We start from the raw sequence: 24,912 nt of genomic DNA, 5'->3' as shown, positions 1-24,912 counted from the left end.
TGAGAGAAAAGACTGCTATCTGGATCAGAAGAGTGCAACTTGACAACCAGTTAGTGCTGGCTCACTACACAGCAGTCACTAACCCTCCGAATACCTAGGTGGATGGTACCAATACTATACCTTCCTGATCGTTGGCTGTCAATCAACTACTGCAATATATTATCATCCATAATTCAGAAATTCTCTTTCATTCCAATTTGGAATACATATAGTAATGGACACACATTCAAGAGGCTGAACTACATTAATCTCTGAAAGCCAATTCATAATGACATCCTCCATGTACAGTATAAAAATTAAGAAAAATAGAAAAACAATGTAAAACACACAACAAGGCCTTGAACCAAGAGTAATGGCTCAAGGTATACGAAAAGTTATATTACTAAAGACATGAACTGATTCATTTAGTGATTTGTACAAGACTAGTGGGGGTATTTTGAATGATGGAGAGTAGGAGCAAATGAAGATATTAGTCTTTTTGAATCAAATTAAGGATAATTAAGGATGTTATAGTTGAAAATTACAAAGTACTTACAACAAAAGAGTAGCCTTTCATAACTTTAACGAACACAAATTAGAATCTTAATATGATATAAGAGATTTTTTCTTAATATAATAAGAGATTTTTTCCCCACTTGCTGATATACCTTGGGTTACTAAATGCCCTAATCAAGGCCATCTCATGAAAGATACATATATACATAAAGATACTCTCCATGGGTAGGTCAGACTACTGGGTGACCTGCAGAGCAACTGCCCTGCCCAGTATTCAAAGCAGTTATACTAAACAATACACCACCTTATCATATACGAGTAAAATGGTATATATGTTGGAAACTAGACAATTTTTCTATTAATATGGAACATTGCAATTAACTGTATACTGTTATATGCATACTTAGTTTAATACTTCAATGTATATATATATATATTTCTTAATTTACCTTTACTGTTCCAACTGTAGGAGTGCTGGGGGTGTCAACACTTAGTGGGTCAACCTCCTCATCTTCGTCTTCATCTTCACTGCATGATGATACTCCTCCATTTGACTCAAATTTCATTTCTCCACGCTCCAATGCTTCCAACACTTCTATAATAACAATAATGTGCATTAATAAATGGAAAAAAGTGGAAAACTTGTTTCATTTCTATTCTCAATAAGCAACTTCTTGTGATGCTACATACAATAACAACTCATCTTTGTAAAACAGGCCTGATGTATATGAAAACCTTAGAATTTTTGTGAGAAGTTTGATGGCAAATACGAAAGTTCTATATTATGAGTTACAAAATGAAGCAATAGTTAATACAATTATTAAGAGGGGTTTTGCAGGACTCTTAACTGCTTGGAGTACAGGCTTGTCAAGGACTGCACTCCAAAGAATTCAATCACTTCCCAACTTAAAAGTCTCAATAGCTGTAGGAGCTCCATATAAGGAGTCTTGGAGTTGTATAAAATTAATAATTACTGAGACTTGAGAAGAAAGGGTGGAATGTGTAAGGCTTTAAGGTGCTGAGTCCTAAACATCTGGGGAAAGAGGTATCCATGGGATACAACCAACAGGAACAATGTGAAGCAGTTCACTAACATATTCTCAAATAAAAATTAGGCCAGTGTGTTAAAGTGAAGCTTGCAATTCGATGCTGATATAAACATTTAATTAGCATCTAATCCTAAACCGTTCTTCCACTTTTTCATCTAAAACATATGTAGCCATACTCCATTCCTTCCCTGCTTTTAGAAAAGGGAACATTTTAAACATCAGTAATATAAGTTTGGATAAGAGATCATCTTACCTGGATATGCCATGGCATCTTTAATTCCTTGAAGGTCTTTCTTACTCCACTTTTGTACTTCTTCATCCATTTTATGGGCCTTAGCAGGATTCAGGGCCCATAAGCAACCTTTGCGCTGGTTACTACCAGCCACTGTACATAATTATGATTAATTAATTGAAGGAAACTCGTATTTTCTTAATGTTAAAAGCAACTGATTCATCTACCATGCCCCCACCCTCAAACTCAAACTACACTATGACTCTTGCATATACAACCTCCATTACCATCCTACAAATAAACAAATTAAATAACTAAAGACAGGGTGGTATTATACGTTCTTAATCCTCATATCCTACTCGTATTAATAACAGGAATGTCAAACGTGATACTGAGAAATCAAAAATACCCGATACCCATATGCAGGCAGTTATTACAATGATTACAGCACCAAAAACTAATTTACATATAAAATTCTTCAAAATCAAATATATGTGCAAAAACACTAACCTAAATGAACTAAATACTAAAGGAAATTAACATACCAACTGGTTTCTCGATCTTCTCGAAACATTTGTTGAGACTAAGATTGTGTCGAACTGAGTTCTTCCAGCCATTGGGAGCTGTCCTGAAGTATGGGAAGTGCTCACTGGAAAGAGGATTTTATTATATTACAACATGTACGGTAAGACTTAAACGTAAATCTTCAAAATCACTCCCATTCTGCAGGGATAAGATCTCAAATCATCCCGCATCATCTTGATACAAGGTAAGCAAAACATTAGGATGTGGATGGTTGACTGATTTCAGTGGAATACACACAACAGTTACAGCAAGGGTGTACTAAGAAGCCACCGTTCATTTATTTGCTGATGCTACCTTTGTAAGGTGGGGAAAAAGCAATTGCACATAAAGAGTGTAGCAATGGTGGCATCAGGAAGACAAATAATGGCTAATCTCCTCACATCCACTCTCGAACTCTCCTGAGGTGTGTGAAGCACCAAGAACCATTCTTCTTATCTGCTACAATGATTATAAATCAAAAGTGAGGTTAATATAAAAAGTTAATATAAAAAGAACTACTGATGCCGAGGTGTTATCAGACTACACATGCACGTGTGATTACGTTGCGAATGAACAGACACCTTTGCCAAGGTTGATCATTCACTCCAAGAGTCCACCTTTACCCACGCTCGTTCGTCCCCGTCAAATGAAATACCTCTTCCAAAAAAGGGCTAATGCTGTTTAAACGTGGGCGACACTGAAGAGACCCATTACAGATATTTGGAAAGTCGGGATTGTTCTGGCTACACTACACTGTGGATTCTAACACAACTTTCTTGTATTTGTCACAACAATTCAGAATCCTGATTAATTACAAACATGTCGTATGCCCACTACTATAAATTCATAGGACAGAACACATTCATAACTAAATCCACAGGTAACTAAATCCACAGTAAGTCGAACTCATTCATAAAAATCTCTTGCTTCATATCTGGAACACTAACACAGGTGACACTGTCACACCGACTCATATAAACTCCCCACTATGCCTATATCTGGAATTTGTGTGCAGATACTGCGTTATGGGTCCATGTTATAAAGAGAATTTTTGGCCAGCCATGACTTTGGTGCAAGAACGCGGACCACTCGACTGAATCCTACCAATATCGACCTGTTTCCCTTATTTGCCAAGGTCTCCCATCTACATGCCAACCTTTGTCCATCACTATCTACACGGAAAGTGACCCTATATGATCGCTTCAAAATATGATTATTTCACTTTAAAAGTGACAAGTGTACATTATACGGCAGTATGAACGGGCTAGTTCTGTAAAGCGAGGTTCCGCGATCGGAGGGAGGGAGGTAGGGGGAATAACCGTGTACGAACCCTTCCAATGTCATTCTTTTATTGATCCCTTTACACAAGTTTTATTGATCCACTTTACACTAATAAAAAAAATTGTATCATGCGCATCAATACGCTGAATTAATGAAACAATGTACTACTGTGTTTACACGACATTTCCACACTAGCAAATGTAAACAACTATGATAAAGTCAATATGGATGGACATGTATTAAAATGAACACATCTCTGATAGATATCTTAAGGCAATAAGCGGTAAGTGGAGGGTTAAAATATATAAAGGAGACGCAAGAGGTGGTAAATGGGAGAGCCAGCTATAACGGGAGACCTGATGGGCTCTACGGCAAATAAAGGAGGGAGAAGGAGCCTGGGTACAGAGATGGATGGAAATGAGCAAGCCGGGAGAGGTTAGAATCAGGGCCCGGGGCGGCCGTGTGTGTGTGTGAAGGCAGCAGAGGAAACGATAAAATTATTCATAAGACATCGGTGTATAAATATCCTAAAATATTGATCCCGCAGTGAAATTGAAGAGAATGGTAAAGGTTACAAGTGTCGGGATGCATTACACACGATTGGAATCCTTGTATCTAATGAAAGGGAGTCGGATATTTCAAATTTAAATGTACGAAAGGTCTAGAGGGGGGAAATTCGAGCGCTGTGAGCAAGTCCCCACGCACAGAAACCAACAGGGACACACACAGTAAGACAATCAAGCGGGATGTAGGCTGGGGATGTTGGATGATGCGGTGGTAGGGAGAAAGGGAGGGGGAGGGGAGGACCGGGGGATTGCCAGCAGCTGGCCAGTACAGCCGTTAGCACAAGGGAGGCCACATGGTCCCGCGCTCAGCTGTTTGACGATCAGTTAAGGAAAAAAAAAAATCGTTCCACACCATCTGCCTCAACCCCGGCGCGTTTACAAGCTGACCTTCGAACGCATCATTAATGACTTGTAATTCTCAAAAGTGAGAAAAATAATTCCTTCCTGAACGTACCAAACCACGTGCAATTTTCCGAATCTTTAGGCATCTTCCTATCATTCGTACAAAGGCCTACAAACAGCTACAAAGGACTCAGTCCTTTGGTAAGCTACTTGTGACAGCAGAGGAGGTCAGAGAGAGAGAGAGCTTCGCGTCAAGGAAGCGGAAAGGCATACAAGATACTTGAGGAGAAAAGTCTTCATCATGCACTGTTAGCACAGCACTTGGTGTTTCCTGGTGGATGAACTGAGTTACTCCATCAGCGAATAACCCCCACAAGCTAGACTTGCATTTACATTACATCGGATTCACCTGGCAAGCATTAAGGGAAGTGAGCGAAGAATTTAAGCATTCAATCGTACTTCCTACGGGGACCAACTAGCTTCCTGTAATAATATCGCAAACCACAATACTAATAAGGCGCATTACCATAATCTGCAAACCTAATCTCAACAATTTAAGCAATGAATATCTGCAACCATTGGTTTTGTGAATGCTTTGTACAACGAAACGTTACGAAACACTTAGGCAACCTTGAGGGACAGTACCTTTGTTACGGCAACTTAACTTGCACTGAAACCCTTTATTATAGCAAGAAGCCTAAATGGTAAGATAATAAGAAAGGTACCTCTTATTAGACAAGACTCATTACCTACCACCTAACTAAACATGTTAAGAGCAATCACGGCAATATTCTTCCAAACTGAGGCTTCTGAGAAACTCTTCTCGCCTATCGATTGATAATAGCAGTTTTAAGACATATTTGTAAACACTTCATTAAATAAAGTCTTTCTGAACAAACGCATTCTCATCTCTACTTCCTGCCATAAACACTCACACAAGGGCCTCCGAGGTGTACTGGTTAGTGTTACTCGGCCATGATTAAGCAAGGGCCCGCCCGAGGTTGGGTTCAAATACAGGGCGCGACAGGCGGCCGACAACCAAACCCAGCTGTTCAATCTACCTCACAGTCCGTCGATGAATAGTTTCCTAAGCTGGGGTGTATATATATATATATATATATATATATATATATATATATATATATATATATATATATATATATGTTTTCCTTGAAACATTTGACAAAAGGGTTTACCATGAAACATTCGTGTCGCCTGCACTGCAATACGGATGGTTGAAAAAAATTAATATATATATATATATATATATATATATATATATATATATATATATATATATATATAATCAAAAAAGTTCCACAGCTGAAGATGAATTTTATTTACAAAACCGTGAGCCACAGCAAGTTCCAAGGCAAACGTTTTTACAAGTGGCTTATCTCCGGCAGAAATCCAGGCGCTGAAGTCAGTGTCTAATGCCATTCATATAAATCCAAGACTCACAAAAGCAACTGCATACAACATCCAGTCTCGTGCGTCTGAACGCACCTTCACTAGACTTGGGTGTGGTTACCGTCGACACGGCCGACGAACAAAGCGATCCCAAAATGTTTTTGTCATGCTACGCAGGTGTCGCAAATAAAAAAGATCGGATGCTGATACAAATACACAAAAACGGATAATAAAAAAAATAGAAGGATAATGTAAAGTTCCTTCGCTTCCTTTACTTTGTGGAACGACTAAAGCAGCTGCTGCCTGTACAGGTATCAACACTAAGCCAGGCTGACTCGGCAGCAACACTCAACGCAGCAGCTGCAACTCCTGTTGTTTTTGTTGCTGTTGCAGCAGCAACAAAACCTTCCGGAACCCATTTCGCCAGCTTAAGTGCAGCAAGCAAGAAAATCATCGTATCCATCGGTCAAACTATATTTTTCTCGTCTTCCCCTTACAAAACAAAGACAAGCGGAAGGATCATGCGGTTCGGTTTGACAATAGCTACGGCGGTGGTGCAGGTGATGGACCTGGTCGGCATAAAGTCTGCATTACCCAGTACATTCTTTGTTCACGAACCTTAGTTCTTCAACACTGGACACACCGTTTCATCTCTCAAGACCGTAACTGTATAACGTGCATTTACGTAATGCAGGTATACCTAGCTTCGTTTCTCACCTTGTGTCGATAATGTACCTCGGCATGCCCATACTTCCTAAAAACAGCATTGTCCCAAGAAATGCAATTTCCTCAACATCTTAAAAACCGCTTACAAATGCATTCCACCTATACTATAACACTTAAAGGGTTCTGGGATTCAACACCACAGAGGTCACACCATTTCAACTTCGTGTCAATATTTGGGGAAAGGTAAGGAGAACGTACACACAAGATTCCTCCCATATTAAATTTCAAAGGCATGTACATGAACCAACACGTACACAAACTCCCATTTAACTACTACCGATAATAACATTAATAAAGACTAATAATAATCTCCAAAAATCCTTCAGGTACCCTCCTCAATTCGTTCTATAACCATGTTGTTGAACTTCATCATGTATACAGGAAATAGCAAATCAAAATATCTCATTTCCTCCATCCAGTAAACAAAGGTTTATCATTTAACAGGTGAATATTTCATCTTGGATACATACCGTACTGATGATAATACATTATTTAATGTTCTACACAGCTACTAGAATTCTAAAATCTAATTACAAATCTAATTCATTTAACACCTGTTTCACTTCCACCTTCACCCAACCATTGACTACTAAAACAATGTTCTTCATACCTCTAGAATGTCTTCTATTCCATTCCTCTTCATTTTTTCTTAAAAGTCCCATATACATTCTTTTTTTTTTAAACTAACCTATACTACAATAAAACTCCTCTATATGTAATCCTCAACTCATTTACAGTAGAATTAATCATGTTTAATATTCTACTATTTGGGAATATCCCATTACATTACTTACCAAACTCCTTCAGGTCAGCTTCTTCACCACAATGAATGTAACCACTCATCTTACTACCACAATGTTTATTAACTACCTACTCTTTATTTGTGGTCTTTTATTCTTCAACTACAACTCCTGACAATTTTCTTTTCCAAAATCATTCAAACTCTCTTCCCAAGGCTCCACTTGAACATAATTTTCTATTTTTTTTCACTCAAGCAAGCTGTTCCTTCCTCCATAGCCTTATCAAGTAGACTTCTACATCAAAAATTCAACCAACAACACAATATCTCGAATTCACTTTATATATTTATGTCCACTACATTCGGCTTCTCATCCAACTTGCTTTAAAGTCAAATTTTATTCATAAGGTTCCTAAGTTACTTATGTACTTCCTAAAAGAACTAACCTTTGTTGTCCCATCTTATGTCAAGCAATTCACTTAACCACCATACAGACTATGTAGGTATTTCATCTCTTCAATTCTTCCTTACAATTAATAGATCAATCATCTCTAAATTCCTATACATACAGGAAGATCTCTGGTTCAAATTCCTTGGGACTGAAGTGTTAGGATTTCAGATTTTTGGGATTTTGGGCAATGATCACTACCATACCACTAGGTTTTCTTAAAAATATTACTTATATGCAACGTAAGGATACAAGTATTATACAAAACAGAGTACTCACCACATAAAGCTGTAGATTTCTGATACAGGTAAGCTGCCAGTAGTGCTGTTCTTTAGTGCCAGAGCAATGAGACATGAATATGAATAAGCAGGTTTAGGAAACACTCTCTCCTCAGGCCGCAGATCCTTTCGTGGTTTCCCTGTACTCTTGTACCTTTGGTGAGAAACATATTGCAACTTTTTCAGAAAAATATGCATATGAGAGACACAAAAAAAAAAAAAAAAAAAGCAGTATCAGAGAAAAATTTAGATATCCAACACAAAATTAACTTTCAAAAGATCTTACCTATTACTGAGAATAGTATGTGGGGTTGTGGTGCGTGCAGTGATGATGGGTGTGGTGGTAGGTGTTGTGGTAGTGGCTGCAGTAGAAGCCAGAGTCAGCTGCTGTGGGGCTGTGCGCTGTGTTGTTTGTACTACCATCTGAGATGTAGCTAAGGTTGGTCTTGTCACCACAGTAGGCTGAGATGATGAGTGTGTGGATGACTGAGCAGACACCATAGGATTTTGTTGACGTACTGTCTGGCCAACAGTGGGTTGGGGTCGCATTACTGTAACCTGTGTGGTTACTGTTGTTCCACTCACAGCCTGTGAAGGAGGTGTCTGTAAGTGAAGATAATACCAGCATGAAAACTTACAGAATTCTGCACCACCTTATTCTCATTACCATTCATAATTTCAGACTATGTATAATGTATTTGTATAAAAATTTTGTAGACTTTGCCGACAAATCTAAACCCTCGAAAATTACCTGCACAGAAGTAGTAGTAGTAGAGTGCTGAGGTTCTGTCTTAATAAAGAGTGTAGGGGTGGTTGTAGTGCTGGAAACAGTGGTACTCATTGTGGTTGATGGTTCTTGCCTTGTGTTCCGCGAGGGAAGAGTTGTTGGCAATACAGCTGAGGGGTTAACCATGACACTATTTTCAATGTCTATATTGTAGTTGCTCATAGATGACATATTCATCCAAGAATTTACAACATTCAGTTCTTCAGATGACTGGTCCTCTGTAACATCCATATCTTCCAACTTCTCAAGAGGATCAAATAAAGGCTCAAATGACTTCAAGTCTAACTCGGCCTCTAAAGATGACATTCCTGATAGATCTAAAGAATTAAGATCTGATGATGTAATCATTGAATCCGGTCCCTCATTAAAGTCAACACCGCATTTAATATCGCAGTCTATCATTTCTTGTAAGGTAAGACCAGGTTCTGTGCTGGGTAGGTAGAGATCCATGGTAGTGACAAGGTGTGGTGATAATGGTGGTGCGGTGATGATGTGGTGGAGGTGTGGGGTGGGAGAGAAGTGAATTCACCGTCTACCTGCAAGAAAATAAAATAAGAAATAAGTTACTCTTGCATCAAATATCCCTGAATAAATACATGTATATACCTTCAAAAGAAGACTGTGCTAAATTTCTTCCTATCATTCTGGAGGCTAAACCATACCCCAAAACAACAGCAGGATTATCAACAACATTGTCTTCACAAACTCAATCTATCATTTACCGATTAAAAAATGATGGTACATTACTGGAAATGTAGTAAATATGGATATTTGAGGATGGAAGTCTTAATAACATGATTCTGATTCACATACTTCAAGAAAAAACATTGAGAATTTTCTGCAAATCATCAGTTATCATTCAGAAATCACAGAACTATGATAATGCAATAAAAACAATCAAATCATTAACAATATATATATGATTATGGAACAAGGATGCAGTACTAGAAAAATTAGAAGCATATACACACTTTCCTTTCTAAATGAATATGTAACATTTCTCTGAACACGTTTTGATCAAAATAATGCACACAAAGTTCCTCAACATGACCACATTACTGTACTTTCAAAACTGATCATATAACATTTCATCAAACCACATGCATTATACATTTTCTTACCACCCATCAGCATGGCTCAAGCTTAAACTCCTCCATGAGTTAGAGGTAAACTAACCCTTACTTTCTATCTTCTTGTTCTTCCCTTCATCTCATCTGCATACATTATCCTTTCAAAATCAAATGCCCTTGTTTCATTATATATCTCCTGGTATCAAATCTATCAGTGATCTTGCTACCCCTATTCCTCTTTCGGCTAATGGTATTGTACGGTCTCACATCTCCCATGTCCCAAGACTTAGACCCAAAGCACAAAATTGGCCGCAGCTTCCCATAGTTTTTGTGCGAATCTGTCACATGAGGATTGGACCCATTATGGTTCCTCCTTTACTTTAACAACAAAGCAGTGGAATTCTCATCCTTCTCTCATCTCTTCCTCTAACTATAAACTTTCTACCTTAAGAGTTAGATCTACAAACATCTGAGGGGTTCTCATTTTCTTAATTTTTCACACCATATTTTCTTGTCTTCCAAGAAAGCCATGATTGGGACTCATTTTGCCTACACCCTGTTAAATAAACCTTTTTATATTCCTACGACTTAAGTGCTCCATCATATATTCTTCCCACCATCCTTCTGTATCCTGTATCTTCTAACTTCTTTTCTGTTCTCTATTTTCATTGCAAATTCAAATCTCAAAAAAGAATATAAACTAGCACTGCCTGTCTTTCTTGTTTCATGTCAGCTTTACTCTCATAAAAGAGGATAAACTGAAATGTTAGTTCCAATAATGTCCTCCCTACCAGTAAACTCACAATGTTACCTCCTATGACATTTCTAAAGCTCCACCCACTTGCTTAACATCCAATACTGACATTTCAGTATCCATCCCACCACTTATAGTGAACACAGTAAACATGAAATTCCCATCTTTCTTCTTGCTCTGAAAGCTTTTCCCAGATATATAATTTTAAAGCTTATCTAAAATTAAGCATGAAAAACAAAACAGAAATTCATTCAGACCAAAGGAAGAAGCATCCTCAACTACACAGTTTCTTTTCTCGGGTATATGAACTAAACTGAATAAAAGGTATGCTGAAGTTCATTACATCATGGTAATAACATGCTGCAGCCAACACCTGTTTACGAACGTGCAAACATCCACCCCATATCCCAAACCAGGGAACTGGTTTGTCTACCCCTTATCTGAGAGATGATCCTTTCAGTAATATAAACTGGCTTCAAAACATTACACATAACAGCCAAAGAGTGGATGCGTGTAAATGAGGCTGGTGTTCTAATACTCATGACTCGACCTCATCAAAGAAGGAAAAGCAATCTGGTACATAAAAACGTACTGCAGTAACTTCATCATACGACATTCTATAATTACAAATGACACTTCTGACTCTGAAACAATTGACTACTATACGTTCTTTGTTATGCATCTTTATTTTTAGTCTAATTCCCAACAATATCTCATCCACTTCTAAGTTAACAAGTTCCTAGAAGCAAAGTGACATTCTAAAGTCTAAAATAAAGAACAAATACAAAGAACACTTTTTTTTCTTTTAAATCACCAGAGTTATATAAAAAAAGGGGATACTCACATTGCTTAATATCCTGCCATCGGTTAATATTAAAGCTACCAATACCCAAATTATGGTAATGAGCTTGATAATCTGCTCAAATTTTGTACGCCATGATACTAATGCATATCATATGCTGTGAATTTAAACTCATCACTTTACCAACTGGTAAAAAAAAAAAAAAAAAAATCAAATCAATAAGCAAATATCTACAATTATGGGCCCCAAAATGTTATTAGTTCATCACTTCCACAGGAGGTAACTCCAGCGTAAGTTTGAAGCTTTTGACATTTACTGAGATGATTTTGGTGATATAGTTTGGACTGAACCCATCAAGTGGAGGAAGAGCTCTCCATGATATACGAACAGCACTCAAAAAAGGCTTATCAGATCAACCTGCATTCTATTTCTACAGCTGCTCTGAGGAGAAAAATGTCTGTGATCAGAAGAGCAACACAGTTTTGTTCATGATTACCAAAACTTGAGACCAACTTCAGATATACTGGTTTCCGAAATCCCGAATTGGACCACATTATGTCTATCACATCAATAAAAGCATTTCCAGGTTTCAAATAAGAAAACTGTGATAAGATATATCGGTCTCGCTAGTGAGAAAATTCATTGCTTAAGAGATTTGTGATTACACAGTTTAATTATCGTGTAGATGATTAAACTAATCACAAACTTCTTAAGCAGTGAATTTCCTCACTTGCTGGACCAATATATCTTATTACAGCTTTCGTCATTTTAAACCATGAAATGCTTTTATTGATGTGATAGATGTCATGTGGTCTAATCAGCATTTCAGAAGAAATTTCTAATATCTCTGTAAGCCTTTTCACAATGTGTAAGCCTACTACGATGATGAACGTAGGTTGATAAGAGTAAATGAAAGTAGGAGTACACTTGAAAAGCAGTCTTCCAGGACTGCATGTTCAATTAAAGCTTGCCTGATGAAGTACTTGTGTATTTGTATCAAATCTGATCAATGGATGTAAAACCCAAGTTAAAATATAAATATAAAATACCTTATAATTATAGTATTTAAGATAGGAAGTCTGCTTCAAAATACTTAAACTTAGAACAAGCAGACTGTAAGAATGGGGATTACAAAGATAAGTGGCATAAGGAAATCATGAGAAAGGTGCATATAGTGCATATTCGAGTCAAAATGACACACATCCAAGCAAAGAATTAAAATCTGACCAGAGAATTCACTGAAGAGAATAACAATGTTTCAACATTTCCAATGGGGATATCATAGGAACGATCTGAGATCACGTGTAACATTCTATGTTCTGACGTGCTGTGAAAGGACATAATCTCTTCACAAATCTAAGTAGAGTGGAATACTGTGTTGCACTTTTTAGACACTAGGCATGGGTTTATAACATAATACCTATTTGAGTTGTATGTCAAGGGAGTTTTCCACTTGTGGAGCCAGAACTTTTGAACTGTGTACGAGTTCAGAGACTGTACGTCTCTGATCAACCCCATGAAAAATGGGAATGGTATTAATGATGAACTATATAACATTAATATTCTCCTTGCCTAATTGCTTCTCCTGTCATGGCGAAGTAGCATCAGGAACAAATGAACATGTTCATTCATACGCATCCATTCTCTGGCTGTAAAGTAAAATGCATTGGCACCAAAATCTAGCATTAAACAATATTCTACTAAGTAAAAATACTGATAACTATAACAATAAAATTTAAAACTTGCTTACTGAATCAAATACAGCCAAAGGGTTTTCACTTTTCAACTATCATAATTAAACTACACCAATCAAATACATAATTCAGGAAACATTTCTAAATTATTCATAGCAACAATTATTTCCTCTAAATTTTTCATTGCCTTTTTAGAATCACATACTCAACAAGTTCAAAAGTGCACTGGAAGTTTCCATAGAGGATAAATAGAACATATTACGGGAGAGATGAGTTGGTGTACTTCTGGACTACCTTGTGTTCTGTGATTTTCCAAAGCAGAATTACAATAACCAAAACCCACCTTGAGCTCCATACACAAGTACAGAAAAAATATATTATGGTTAGAATATGTTATCTTTTATAAAATCAATTAATATGCTATAATATTCAAACTACCTGTACAGGACTTGCTGGCAATCTAGAAGCAAACATGAACATAAAATGTACCAATGCAAATGAGATTTCCATACATAAATTTCATCGAAAATAAGAATCACAGAAAATATATAATTAAGTAAAACTACAATGTCAATATTAAGGACCCCAAGATGGGGCCAAGGTTAGATAACACCACCATACCTACTTTACAGCTTCCTCTTGCTTTATATATTTAATTTAATCCATGACAATGTCAGTAACGGATTTATATTATGTAAATCATATCAAAATCAAAGGTTTCAAATACCTCAGACACACAAGATAATATTCATCATGAATCTCTAAGATACAGTGAATCTTGCCTGACCACAAACGAATAACACAAATAAAATATTTATTTTTTTTTTCTATTTCATCGGGATTATCAGACAAAAGATATTTATCACATGTAATTATTTACTCGATAAACAAAGAGAAAAACTAAATACACAACTCACAAGTGTTATTCCGGGGAAGTTTTCAAACCGGTTGGACTTAACTAACCTCCCCAAACCACCCAATTCCCACTGATACACCAATTTACACATTATTATGCACGGTAAACAAATAACATCCCTAGCACAAGGGGAGGAAAATGTCCCCGTGTCCGTCAGGTCCCCACCAATCCCACATGGAGCCAAAATTATGAAAATACAGAAGGAATTATCACCTCGTGTGCTCTCAGTCCTCTGTTCGAGAAATCCCGCGCTGGCCACCGGGATTTAAATGGCCTGTCACGCACCTACAACGACTCCCTCCTGTTTCCCTCCTCTTTCCTATTTTTCCCGCCTAATTTACTGACACTGAAACCACGTTGGCGATCCCACGTCCATCCCGGGAATATGATCCCGCAGGATCACCAGGCCGGCGGGGCAACGCAAGACAAATCCTCACGGTCCCGCGCAGCCAAACTTTAATTTAAATACCCCCAAGACTCACCGGTAAACTCGATCGTGCGGCCAGAAACGATCCCTCGAAACGTGGAGGGCTATATTTTCCCGTCTCCTACGTGAAGTACAGCAAAACACTCGTCATTACAGGGAAAAACCGGTGTGCTCCACTTACCTCTATGTATTCCTCATTGATTTGGAATATATAAACGTGAATATTCCACTTATATTAGCAAAATAAATACACACACGACACACTGCTCTCAGAAACATTGGTCCTCGCACACACTCAGTCGTACGTTATGACAAAGGCAGACAGAATTTTGAAATCTAGGGCGCTGATTGGTCGGTTAGGGTCACGTGATCGGGCGCGGCGGTGCCATGTTTCCACTGTGTACCGTTGTCATGGCAACGCCTGCCAGTCCGGGTCATGATGCTTCTATTCATGGAGGAAGACTGGGGTCGATGTAAACAATGGCCCCTCTTCTAATGGCCTCATAATATCATGAGGTTTTACACGATATTTTCCACCATTTCCTGAATATCAACGATCCCTTGTAAGACTAGATATCTGCCTATGATTTCGATGGACATATTTCCACCGTCTGCCAATACATCATATCAAGAAAAATTACTCAATTGCACTTTCCTTATTTAGTAAATGACTATGATTGACAATAACAAGTAAAGCCAACTAAATATAGTCAATTAAGACATTTAATTCCATAAAGAACAGTCGCTTGGTATGTCATGAAGACGATAACCAATCCCAGGAGTAATCTATTTAATTATATTATAGAGATAAAGTGAAATAAAAAATATATGATATGTTATCGATCCGTGACAAGAACTCGTCAACTATATGATAATATTATCGCTCTCCTGACAGTACGGGCAACGTCCGATATCTATCATACGTATTATACTTTTAGATTTAGATAATAATACCTTTTATATACTAGAAGTTCCATGGAAATAAGGACAAAATATTAACATAAAGTCTTGAGAGTAATGGAGAAAGAGAAATAATGTGTAAATCGAGAGGTAAAAGTCTCCCTATTTTCCTAAACAGGTGATGGAAATTGAGCGTAGGTCAGGCATGTCAACCAGCGGGATGTATATAAAGACTTGTGGTGACATTTCCACCCAGAGATGACGGCAAAAAGTCTTGTAGCCTACAAATACAAGTCCCTCTCATGCCACCATACCATGTGACAATGTTTTGATAGCACGTTCCCTCTCGCGCGACACGTGCACATTTGGCAACGCCGCATCAAACTCGCGCGCTGATTGGCTCCCTAGTAAACGTGACATTGAGGGCAGGTTTAAATGTCTATCCTTCCACTAGCTCCAACCGAACCACTATCCTGCCGTAAAAAACTTCTGAATTCGAGCGAGGTTTACGAAGTAATGAATGAGACTTTGCTTGATTTGAGAACTTCAACGTGTTCATCAAACTTTCAGCGATTTAGGTGGATCAAATTAAATAAGACATAAAAGTTGAATGATGCAGGAGATTCGGAGTTACTGAAGCCTCGTTGTCCAATGATGGGCCTTCCCGCTCGCGCCCTTTCAAATATGGCGATCGTGTCCTGGGATAATTTCGCTTCGATTTAAAACGTGTTCCATTACTCTACTACCGTTGCTTCAAATGGCACCATTATTAATTAGGAGTTATTTTTAATGGTACATCTACAGTACTAAATGCCTAATATTAAGGTACACTCGTAAAAATAGCCTCGGCGAAACAGAGAATGGAGCGGGCGAGCCCATTTTGTTATGGGTGGGGGAAGGTGAGTAAAAGTCGTAGTAACGGTTGGTATAAGGCGGGCTTTTTAACCGCGCGAGAAGAAAAGATGTTTTTAAAGTTCCAACCGTCTTGAAACGTTCTCCGTGATCCTTGTCTCTTATTGCTCGCTAGTTCTAACGACCCCTACCACTCCATACAAACGGCCGTTCTCGCTGGCCTGTTCGTCTCTTGTTCGGATGTAGGATCGATTATTGGCCACCGACTACCGAGAAGGATCGATATTCTCCTGGATGGGGATAGGATCAATAAATGAGTCATTTCTCACTTTAGGGGGAGCATGGCTGTTTCTCCATGACTCACAACACAAGACTTCCATATACCACACAGCACAACGTTTGGCAGTTGTTAGAACGTCACACAATCCTAACTTCATTTAGTTTTTACTGAACGTAGATCGTCACGGATTGAGTATATAACCCAAGGGATTATTTCTGGTAAATTATTGTACTCCCCAGGATGTTTGTCAGCTGTGGCTGGGTGGTAGGAAAGGGGTAATTCATAATTAAGAATCAAATGGGAATAATTGCCACAAGTGGTACGGGGAGAGGATGTGATATGGCAACAGCTAGCTTCCCGCACTGGGTAAAGGCCGACCAAGAACTGGATTCACTTACGTAACTCCAGGCAAATTAATGATACAAAGTCTCCAACAACCAAACGGACGCAATCAGCGATGAATTTAATGTCTTCCTAGATAGGCCTCCTGGTATATAAATATGGGGGCACTTGGCATACGATTTAAAGGGCAGTTAAACGTCGGTATAAATACTAGTCCGTGAGCTGGTCCCAGCAACAGATCTTGGTAACAATGGGTTATTTACAATATGGAATACATGTCTCCGCCTACTGTTCTTCATTAACTATTTATGATTTACTTTTAACTATGGAAATACTGACCCAAATTACCATTTAGGCAATAAATTAATAGATTAATTAGTGGATATTTCTCATGAACAAAAGTCTTTCAAATAAGGACGATGGTATTATAATTATTATCAATTATTATTATTATCATTATTATTATTATTATCATTATTATTATTCTGCAGCGATGAATATGAAAAAAACTGTTATTAAAGATCACCTCCAGCCATACACGCCGATCAATAACTTTTTAAAATCCCACGATGGATTTAAAACCAATTTTTCGAGATTACTTATTTCATCACGCACGGATAATCCTCTTTATGGCTAGCTATATCAATCCCTAACAACTGTACAGTAGTTATACATAACAACTAATTGAATTGGACTTGAAAATACTGAAGTTGATAACGAAGACTCCCTTCCCTTGCCTTATGTATCAGAGAATAACTATGAAAAATATATATATGAAGTTATCAGACCTGCCAATAGTTACGAGCGCAGATAGAACGCAAATAACGAATTTAACATCACTAGAAATACTCAAACATTATTTCTTTAATGATATTTAACAAACCGTGGATTCCATACTATTATTTGACGTATATCATATCATGTAATTTTTCCCTTCGGCTCAGTTATTCTTTTTTCTGACCTAGATTTAGAAAGCGTAAAGTTAGGTTAATCCTACTTACCTTTGTATATAGGTTGTGGGATTTAAAGGTTATAGACTGTTGTGTGGTCTTTTAACCCAGAAATATAAACACATACATACACACACATACATACATACATACGTACATACATACAAAGAATTTTTCGTTCCTTCCAAAGTAAGACAGTTATTGTATGGATACCTTACGCTGAGAATCAGTACAAGGAATAGTGGTAGTAGAGGTTATCAAATGTGTTTATATCACGGTAAACCATGATATTCATCGACTCATAAACATTACGATGAGTTTTTGCTTGTTCGTACTCACTGTACACAAACTAGACGCTGGGGGTATGACAGTTCTGTTCCCTCAGGGGGGGTAAGGGAAACTGGGGGGCGGGGGTTAGCATCTGATCACAGGAGGGTGTACACAAAGGGGCTGCCCAGGGGGTAAACCCCCCACCCCATCCCCCCTTAAATGCTAACTTCACAGTACTCTGACTCAGCCTAGCAATGAGGAACGTATGCAAATGACGCCACAAGTCTACTAAGTTAAAATCTCTTTCCCGATCAAGATATACTTTGATATTACAATCACAACTATAAAATTAATGTTGGTAAATTAAGGAGAGAAAATCCTCTCTCCTTCAAGGTGCGTAAGACTATTCCATAGCTCCAAGAACTTTACCAAAATAATAGGGAGTTTATGGTCATGAAATATCTTGATCACCTTTGAAAAGTGTTTATAATCTTTTCTATTCGTGGTTGTAACCTGACCCTATTGGTCGTTGGCCCGATGCCCCAAAATAACCAACCAGTCTTTAGAATTGAAAAAAGAACTTCAGTTTTTACAATGATATGTATCTAACAGGCGATTTCTAGGTTAATGACCAGTTATCAGACGATGACCCTTAATTGTAACAATATATATGTATGAATCCGGCCACTTCATAATTGTATTTTGAACGATGTTAAATTCGCTCTAACAATCATAAAATAACCCACAATTTTGTAACTAATATCAGTTTGTGTAGAATTAACCATTATTTTTGATGTTCAAACCACTATAACCCAGTTCTTGTTGAATTAAGGTTGTATAATGTTATTAAGAACATATCTACCAATTGGGCCATCTTATATCAATATTAAACGCCCCTCAACCTTCATAAACTCTATGTTTTAAACAGCATAAACAAGACGCAGTGAAAGGGTTGACACAGTTTCCTAAGGTAGACAATGAATAAAGGATATGTGGCGATACCCAGTAAATCAAATGCAAAACTTGAAATAGAGAAATAAGGTAGTAAATAATGATGCCATCTTTTCTTTGAATAGAATAACTCATCTCTCTTCCTTTCTTACCTGCTTCCATCATGTCTTTCTGTCGAAATCAGTTCTAAAAGTGCTTTTGACTTTGCTTTTGGTGACCCTCACCAGATCTGACATGGTGGGGTTCGCTTGTCCTCTTTAATGTGTAAGTTAGATGATTCTACGTACAGGATCTTATTTCTAGTTCCTTTGATGAGAATTAAGGGGTAGAAAGCATGAATATCTTTCCCCCTCGTGTAATGTGACAAGTTTTCTCCTTTTTACGAATTCGTTTGGTGTAAAATAGAAAGGAAAATCGCAATGGTCGGTTCGTTACGTAATTCCAGCCCGGCCAAGCCTCTGGGATCGATCAAACGACTATCCAAAGACGCGGAGGGGAGCGACGTACACCTCCCTCCCCCCTCCCCCCTCCTAACCGACCCAAGGTTAACGAGGAATCCGTTTACAAGACGTGAAATGAAAATGGTGTTCAACGAGGAGTGATACACGAATTTCTTTAATACTTTTAAGATATTCTTGGATGATGTTAGATGTGGTGAAGGAATGTCTGCTCCTAAACAGATACAAAAACACTGAACCTAAGTGTATTTAAAGCGATTTTGAGAGGATAATTATAAATCAATCGTATTAATTTGGTTAACTGATGTGTTTTATAAGACTTACTCCTTATTCTAATGTAAAATAAGATACGACAAGTCGAGCCAAACGTGAGCAGACATTCCTTCACTTCCTGCAACATATGTGGCTGTTATGAACAACAGAAACATTGCTGTGAATTTGTACTCATGTTGCAGTGTTGACATTGCCTTTGTGGCATTAATGACGACATTATTTTGTGTTAAGAAGTAGCTTGCCCTTCGGTGATATTTAGTATCTATTTTGGGAAAGATCTTGAAGGCCAACGTAATTTCAGAATTGTTGGTATCTATTGCGATTATTCAACTTCAGAATGTTCTTAAGGTGAGTAATCTTATCATAGGTTCAGGATTTATATATTGGGATCATGGCGGATATATAAACTAGGTCTAGGATATATACATGTATATACATATACCTGGGATCATACCGGAAATATCGGAGGAGAAGCCGTAGAAGATGGCCTCTCAGTAATCCCCCAAACCCGAGTCATGCCCTAGGGAATATATTAATCTTATCAGATCAATATTAATCTAATGTATGATAACATGATAGGAATATTACATATAATAAATGAAATAACGAACAGTCCTGTGTTATACTTTTTTCGATCTGGGACACTAGTTATTCATATCAATTTCTCTGGAGTTATGATGATGTGTTATAAGTGGTTCAGTACCCCATCACACATCTGCATCATACAATCTCAACTCCTTTTAGATATATCGTATTCCGAAAGAAAAATATTGTCGTCCAAATGGCATAAGATATTTGGGAAAGAAGTATCAAATGGTCGTTTTGGTAGTTAAATATATTTCCAAGGGTAATACATCGGTGGAAAAGACTTAGTAATGATGTTTTCCATCAGGGTTGTTAAATCTTCAACTACGTCTGTTACGGTCGGGAACCTCCGGGTGATTCAAATACCCTCCCTCCAGTGGGGCACATGGAGGGTGAGGGAGGTGTGGGGGGTGGAAATAGTATAGAGACGTTGTCGCCAATGTGGACCTTACACATGGGGAACAAAAGGGTGGATGTAGGGTAGCACGGTCCCTGGGTACTTCCTTGTAACCTGAGGGCAGATTTCCTGGTGGGGGGGGGTGGGGGGGGCACTATTTCCACCAGCTGGTCTCTCTATTTTCTCACTATATATATATTTCTCTAAAGCAGAACATCACAACATTCTTTGTCTCTGGTACGTCTGTTTTTACATTTTTTCGACCGACTTGTACGAGATGATGGTATATTTTTTGACTGACGTAAAGCGGAGCTTTGTTATTTTCGTTATTAGGGAACTGGTTCAAAATGTAGGTCAGATGGGTAGTCGTTATGGGGTGTGGGGTGGAGTGCGGTTAGGGGTTGGGGGGGTTTAAGGGTGGGAGGCGCTGTTGTGTGCTGCCGGCCACTGTCCTCCTCCTCCTCCTCCTCCTGTATTTGTACAGTAAATAATGGTGTTCAGAGGGTCGAAGATCATCACTCGGGGCTGTACGATGATGGAGGTAGAGCGTAAAAAAAACGTTATAAAACGTTGGTTTTTTACGTGGTTTGCGACGTAATGATATGCAATTAAGGAGAAGGACCAGGTGTCAGGTTTAAAGGGCTTAGCTCCTCACTTCCCTCAGGTGTGAGACACTGGTACTGTGTTGCGTGGTGGAAGCGACCCCCTTGTGTATTTCTGCTTTGAGGAAACCGTGATATGATTGTGACATTACCACTAAAGATGGTGTGAGGTAGGGCTAAAGCGCGTAGCGCTCACCGCATGTGTGTACATACAAAAGAGGGGGATTTCTAGCTGAGGGTGTTCACAATCTTCATTCCTATCAAATCAAGGATAGTTTCATGTAGAAATGATCATCCGGTCTGTCTCTAAGTCACTGAGTGGGTCGAGTGCTTAGACGTTTACGAATTCGACAGCTCTGTCGACGCTGATCCACAGTCCGGGTCGATTTAAGTAGGGAACCACATCCCTACCTCTTTGTACTTGCTACCTGACCCACATACTCAAAAGGAGAACGAAAATATTGGTATAAATAGTTCTGGTAAACGGCCATTATATCTTTGAGATCAGCTTTGCATACGGGTGAGGTTATCAGTGTGTCCCTGCCGCTTTTAGCCCTTATGTGCGTTATAGACGTTTTACACACACACACACACACACACACACACACACACACACACCAGCAAGGGCCTGTCGGGGTTCGGACCCTCATGGATTCGAACTGTAGGTGTGGCGGTGGTCGTCCTACACTCAACTTAGGTGTTTATCCACCCCATCAGGTCTGCTTGGTTAGTGAGCACCTGCTCTAGGCTGGGGTGTTCGTGTGCGCATACGTATAACAAAGTTAAGGAATGGGACAACACGAGTGTAAAACTCTCTCCTTGTGACACATAAATAATAATCCCAAAACAGTGGACACAAACGCCTCTTTTTATGATACTGAAACTTTGGTAAATTGAAAAAGATGTTACAATCTTTCATACCACTGGTCACTTTAATTACTTCCAATGTACCATTACGTTTCTGGTGATTTCTATCCACTCTAAAGCTAGATGTTTGAAGGGTTGATATAAGCGTTAATTTGGACTTCTTCGAGAGCAGATGCTGTACTTCCTTAATACATCTGTGTTGTCTGATATTAGAAATACGTATGAAGTTTACTCCACTAAGGCATCTATGAACACCAATTACGATAATGGTCTACAATTGATGAATATAATGGCATTTCCTCACGTTCTTTTCTCTTAAAAAATACTGCATGATATCTGGCCTTTGAATTACCTCTTAAGGGTTTGGTTATCAATAAAACGTATATTTCAGTAGGAAACGCATTGAAAATTTGTTACGTATGCAGGGAAGATATGAAAAAAAGCTCCTGGATACAATATGATACAACGAGAGAGTGAATGAGAGAATATCATACATTTTCTTATGGCCTCTTAAAATACAAAAGTTACCCATACATTTTAACGTTTTCTCTTATACAACATAACAGAAAATGAAATTTTAGTAATACCTAACTATTCTACTGCTCGCGAGTTATGAGATTTTGATTATATGTTTGCTCTAGACGTTCATGAACAAAAAATATAAATTTGAAGTTATTTCAATAAACTTTAACAAATTCATATCAACTCACAGGCAGCAATTTTACTAATTTCAGTTCTTTATTATCAAAATGTATTAGTGAAAAACACGTTTGTCAGCACCAGGTGTTTTATATATAGATATATATATATATATATATATATATATATATATATATATATATATATATATATATATATATATATATATATCATAGGTTAACATTACCCTGCTTCCTACTTCGGCTGTATTTCCTTTTCTAATTATTTACATTCTAGCTTTCATTCTCTTTCTTTATTTTTCAGTTCTTGCTCCTCTAACCTGGCTACAGGTATAGCATACCTCTGTGATATTGGACGTCAACGTTTACCCAACCAAAAGTTAATAAGACATATTATTACATACTTCTGCACTGACCCGTGTTGACAGAGAATTTTTTTTTTCAGATATTTTTTTCCACACTTGTAATTTTCTATTAGAAAGGGAGGTATTCCTGTATATGCTCAATGTTTAATGCAAGGGATATGTAGGGAATGTTAATTATTCATGATTATACTCGGGAATGTTAATCATATTATATTTTTGATTATCATTCTCTGAAGATTTTAGTTGCAGTCAGTTTTTTAAATGTTTATAAGTCACAATTCCAACAAAAATGCTGAAAATCTTTTATATACAAATTTCTATCGATCATAAAGTCAATATTTTTTGTGGTAGGAAGGAGACAAATAAATAGACCGATAGATAGATGGATAGATTAATAGATAGTTCGAGGAATATATGCGTAGATGGAGGAATAGGTAGATAGATAGACAGAGAGACAGATATATAGATAGATCGGGGGCAGACAGATAGAAACAGGATAGATAAAGGGACAGACAGATATATAGAAATATAGAATGTTAAATAGACAGTGTGAACAGAATATGCAAAATACAACGTAAATTAATGACTTATACAAACTACTATTCATCAAAGCCAGATAGCTAACTCACACCCACCAGAACACATCTTTATCATCATTAATAACAGATGCTTGTAAGGGCCATTTGTTACAAATGGGGCCCCCTCACGTCTTCCCTACCTTCTACGTCTACAGTTCCTCGTATTACGTCCCTGACTACATGGGATATACAAGCAGACCACATCTGTCTTGGGCATTAAAAACCAACCTATCATTTATGCAAATGATCGTTATTAAGTACCCAATCAACTGGGGCCTGGCCACTAAGAGGATAGAAAGGTACTATGTTGATAAGCGGGTTTTTAAGAAAAGTACTCGAAACTACATCTATAAATCATTTATGGTTTGATAAAGAAATATGAATCAAAGTGAGAGGAACACACACACACACACACACACACACACACACACACACACACACATTTTCGTGGTGTAGTGGTTAGCGTTACTGACTGTAAGCCAGCACGGGCCTGCCCGGGGTCGGACCCGTATGGGTTCGAATCTTCAGCGCAGGAGAGTTGGCCCACAACCATCCCAGGCGTTCATCCTCTCCTCGGGGCTGGTCGATAACTGGGTACCTGGCTTAGGCTGTGGTGCATGTAATGAATAGAGGAAGGAGTAGAGTGAGGATTTAAATCCTCGAAGGCGCTACCTCGCTACGGCGGGAAAGAACAGGTAAAAGAGAAGAAAATGTATAGTATAATTCCGAAAATGAAATGAAATCAACATGTTAAAGAAAAGTAAAGAATTTTTCTTTAAACATTAAGCGGCAAATGTACCATCTTACTGAGGGGTCGTAACGTCGTGCTCACGAGAGAGAGAGAGAGAGAGAGAGAGAGAGAGAGAGAGAGAGAGAGAGAGAGAGAGAGAGAGAGAGAGAGAGAGAGAGATGACTGGGAAATGACGGTGGAAGAACGTGTCATGTCGGCAAAGTCCACACGCCACAGTTACTCTGGTCGTCATGCAGTGTCTTCTCAACTTGG

The 24,912-nt window shown here is 38.1% G+C and overlaps 1 protein-coding gene across 5 annotated transcripts in view; it reads right to left on the bottom strand.

Moving 5' to 3' along the window:
* The window catches only part of jumu (Forkhead box protein N4 jumeau), a 267,344-nt gene that overhangs the window by 22,686 nt on the left and 219,746 nt on the right, over positions 1-24,912 (bottom strand). For 2 of the 5 annotated variants that reach the window (XM_071660400.1, XM_071660404.1), the window contains exons 1-7: positions 14,762-14,915; positions 8,882-9,453; positions 8,417-8,733; positions 8,132-8,284; positions 2,322-2,425; positions 1,798-1,929; positions 945-1,090 (exon numbers count right to left, since the gene is read on the bottom strand). In XM_071660400.1, the coding sequence (XP_071516501.1) occupies positions 945-1,090; positions 1,798-1,929; positions 2,322-2,425; positions 8,132-8,284; positions 8,417-8,733; positions 8,882-9,367 (1,338 nt within the window). In that variant the 5' untranslated portion in view covers positions 9,368-9,453; positions 14,762-14,915. Of the gene's footprint in view, positions 1-944; positions 1,091-1,797; positions 1,930-2,321; positions 2,426-8,131; positions 8,285-8,416; positions 8,734-8,881; positions 9,454-14,366; positions 14,589-14,761; positions 14,916-24,912 lie in introns of those variants that run through there. The other 3 variants (XM_071660403.1, XM_071660402.1, XM_071660401.1) reach the window with 3 other exon arrangements.

Source organism: Panulirus ornatus, chromosome 71 (assembly GCF_036320965.1).
Source record: "Panulirus ornatus isolate Po-2019 chromosome 71, ASM3632096v1, whole genome shotgun sequence".
In the NCBI taxonomy this organism is placed as follows: domain Eukaryota; kingdom Metazoa; phylum Arthropoda; class Malacostraca; order Decapoda; family Palinuridae; genus Panulirus; species Panulirus ornatus.
Note: the sequence above shows the minus strand (reverse complement) of the source record. Positions and strands in the feature narration are given on the sequence as shown.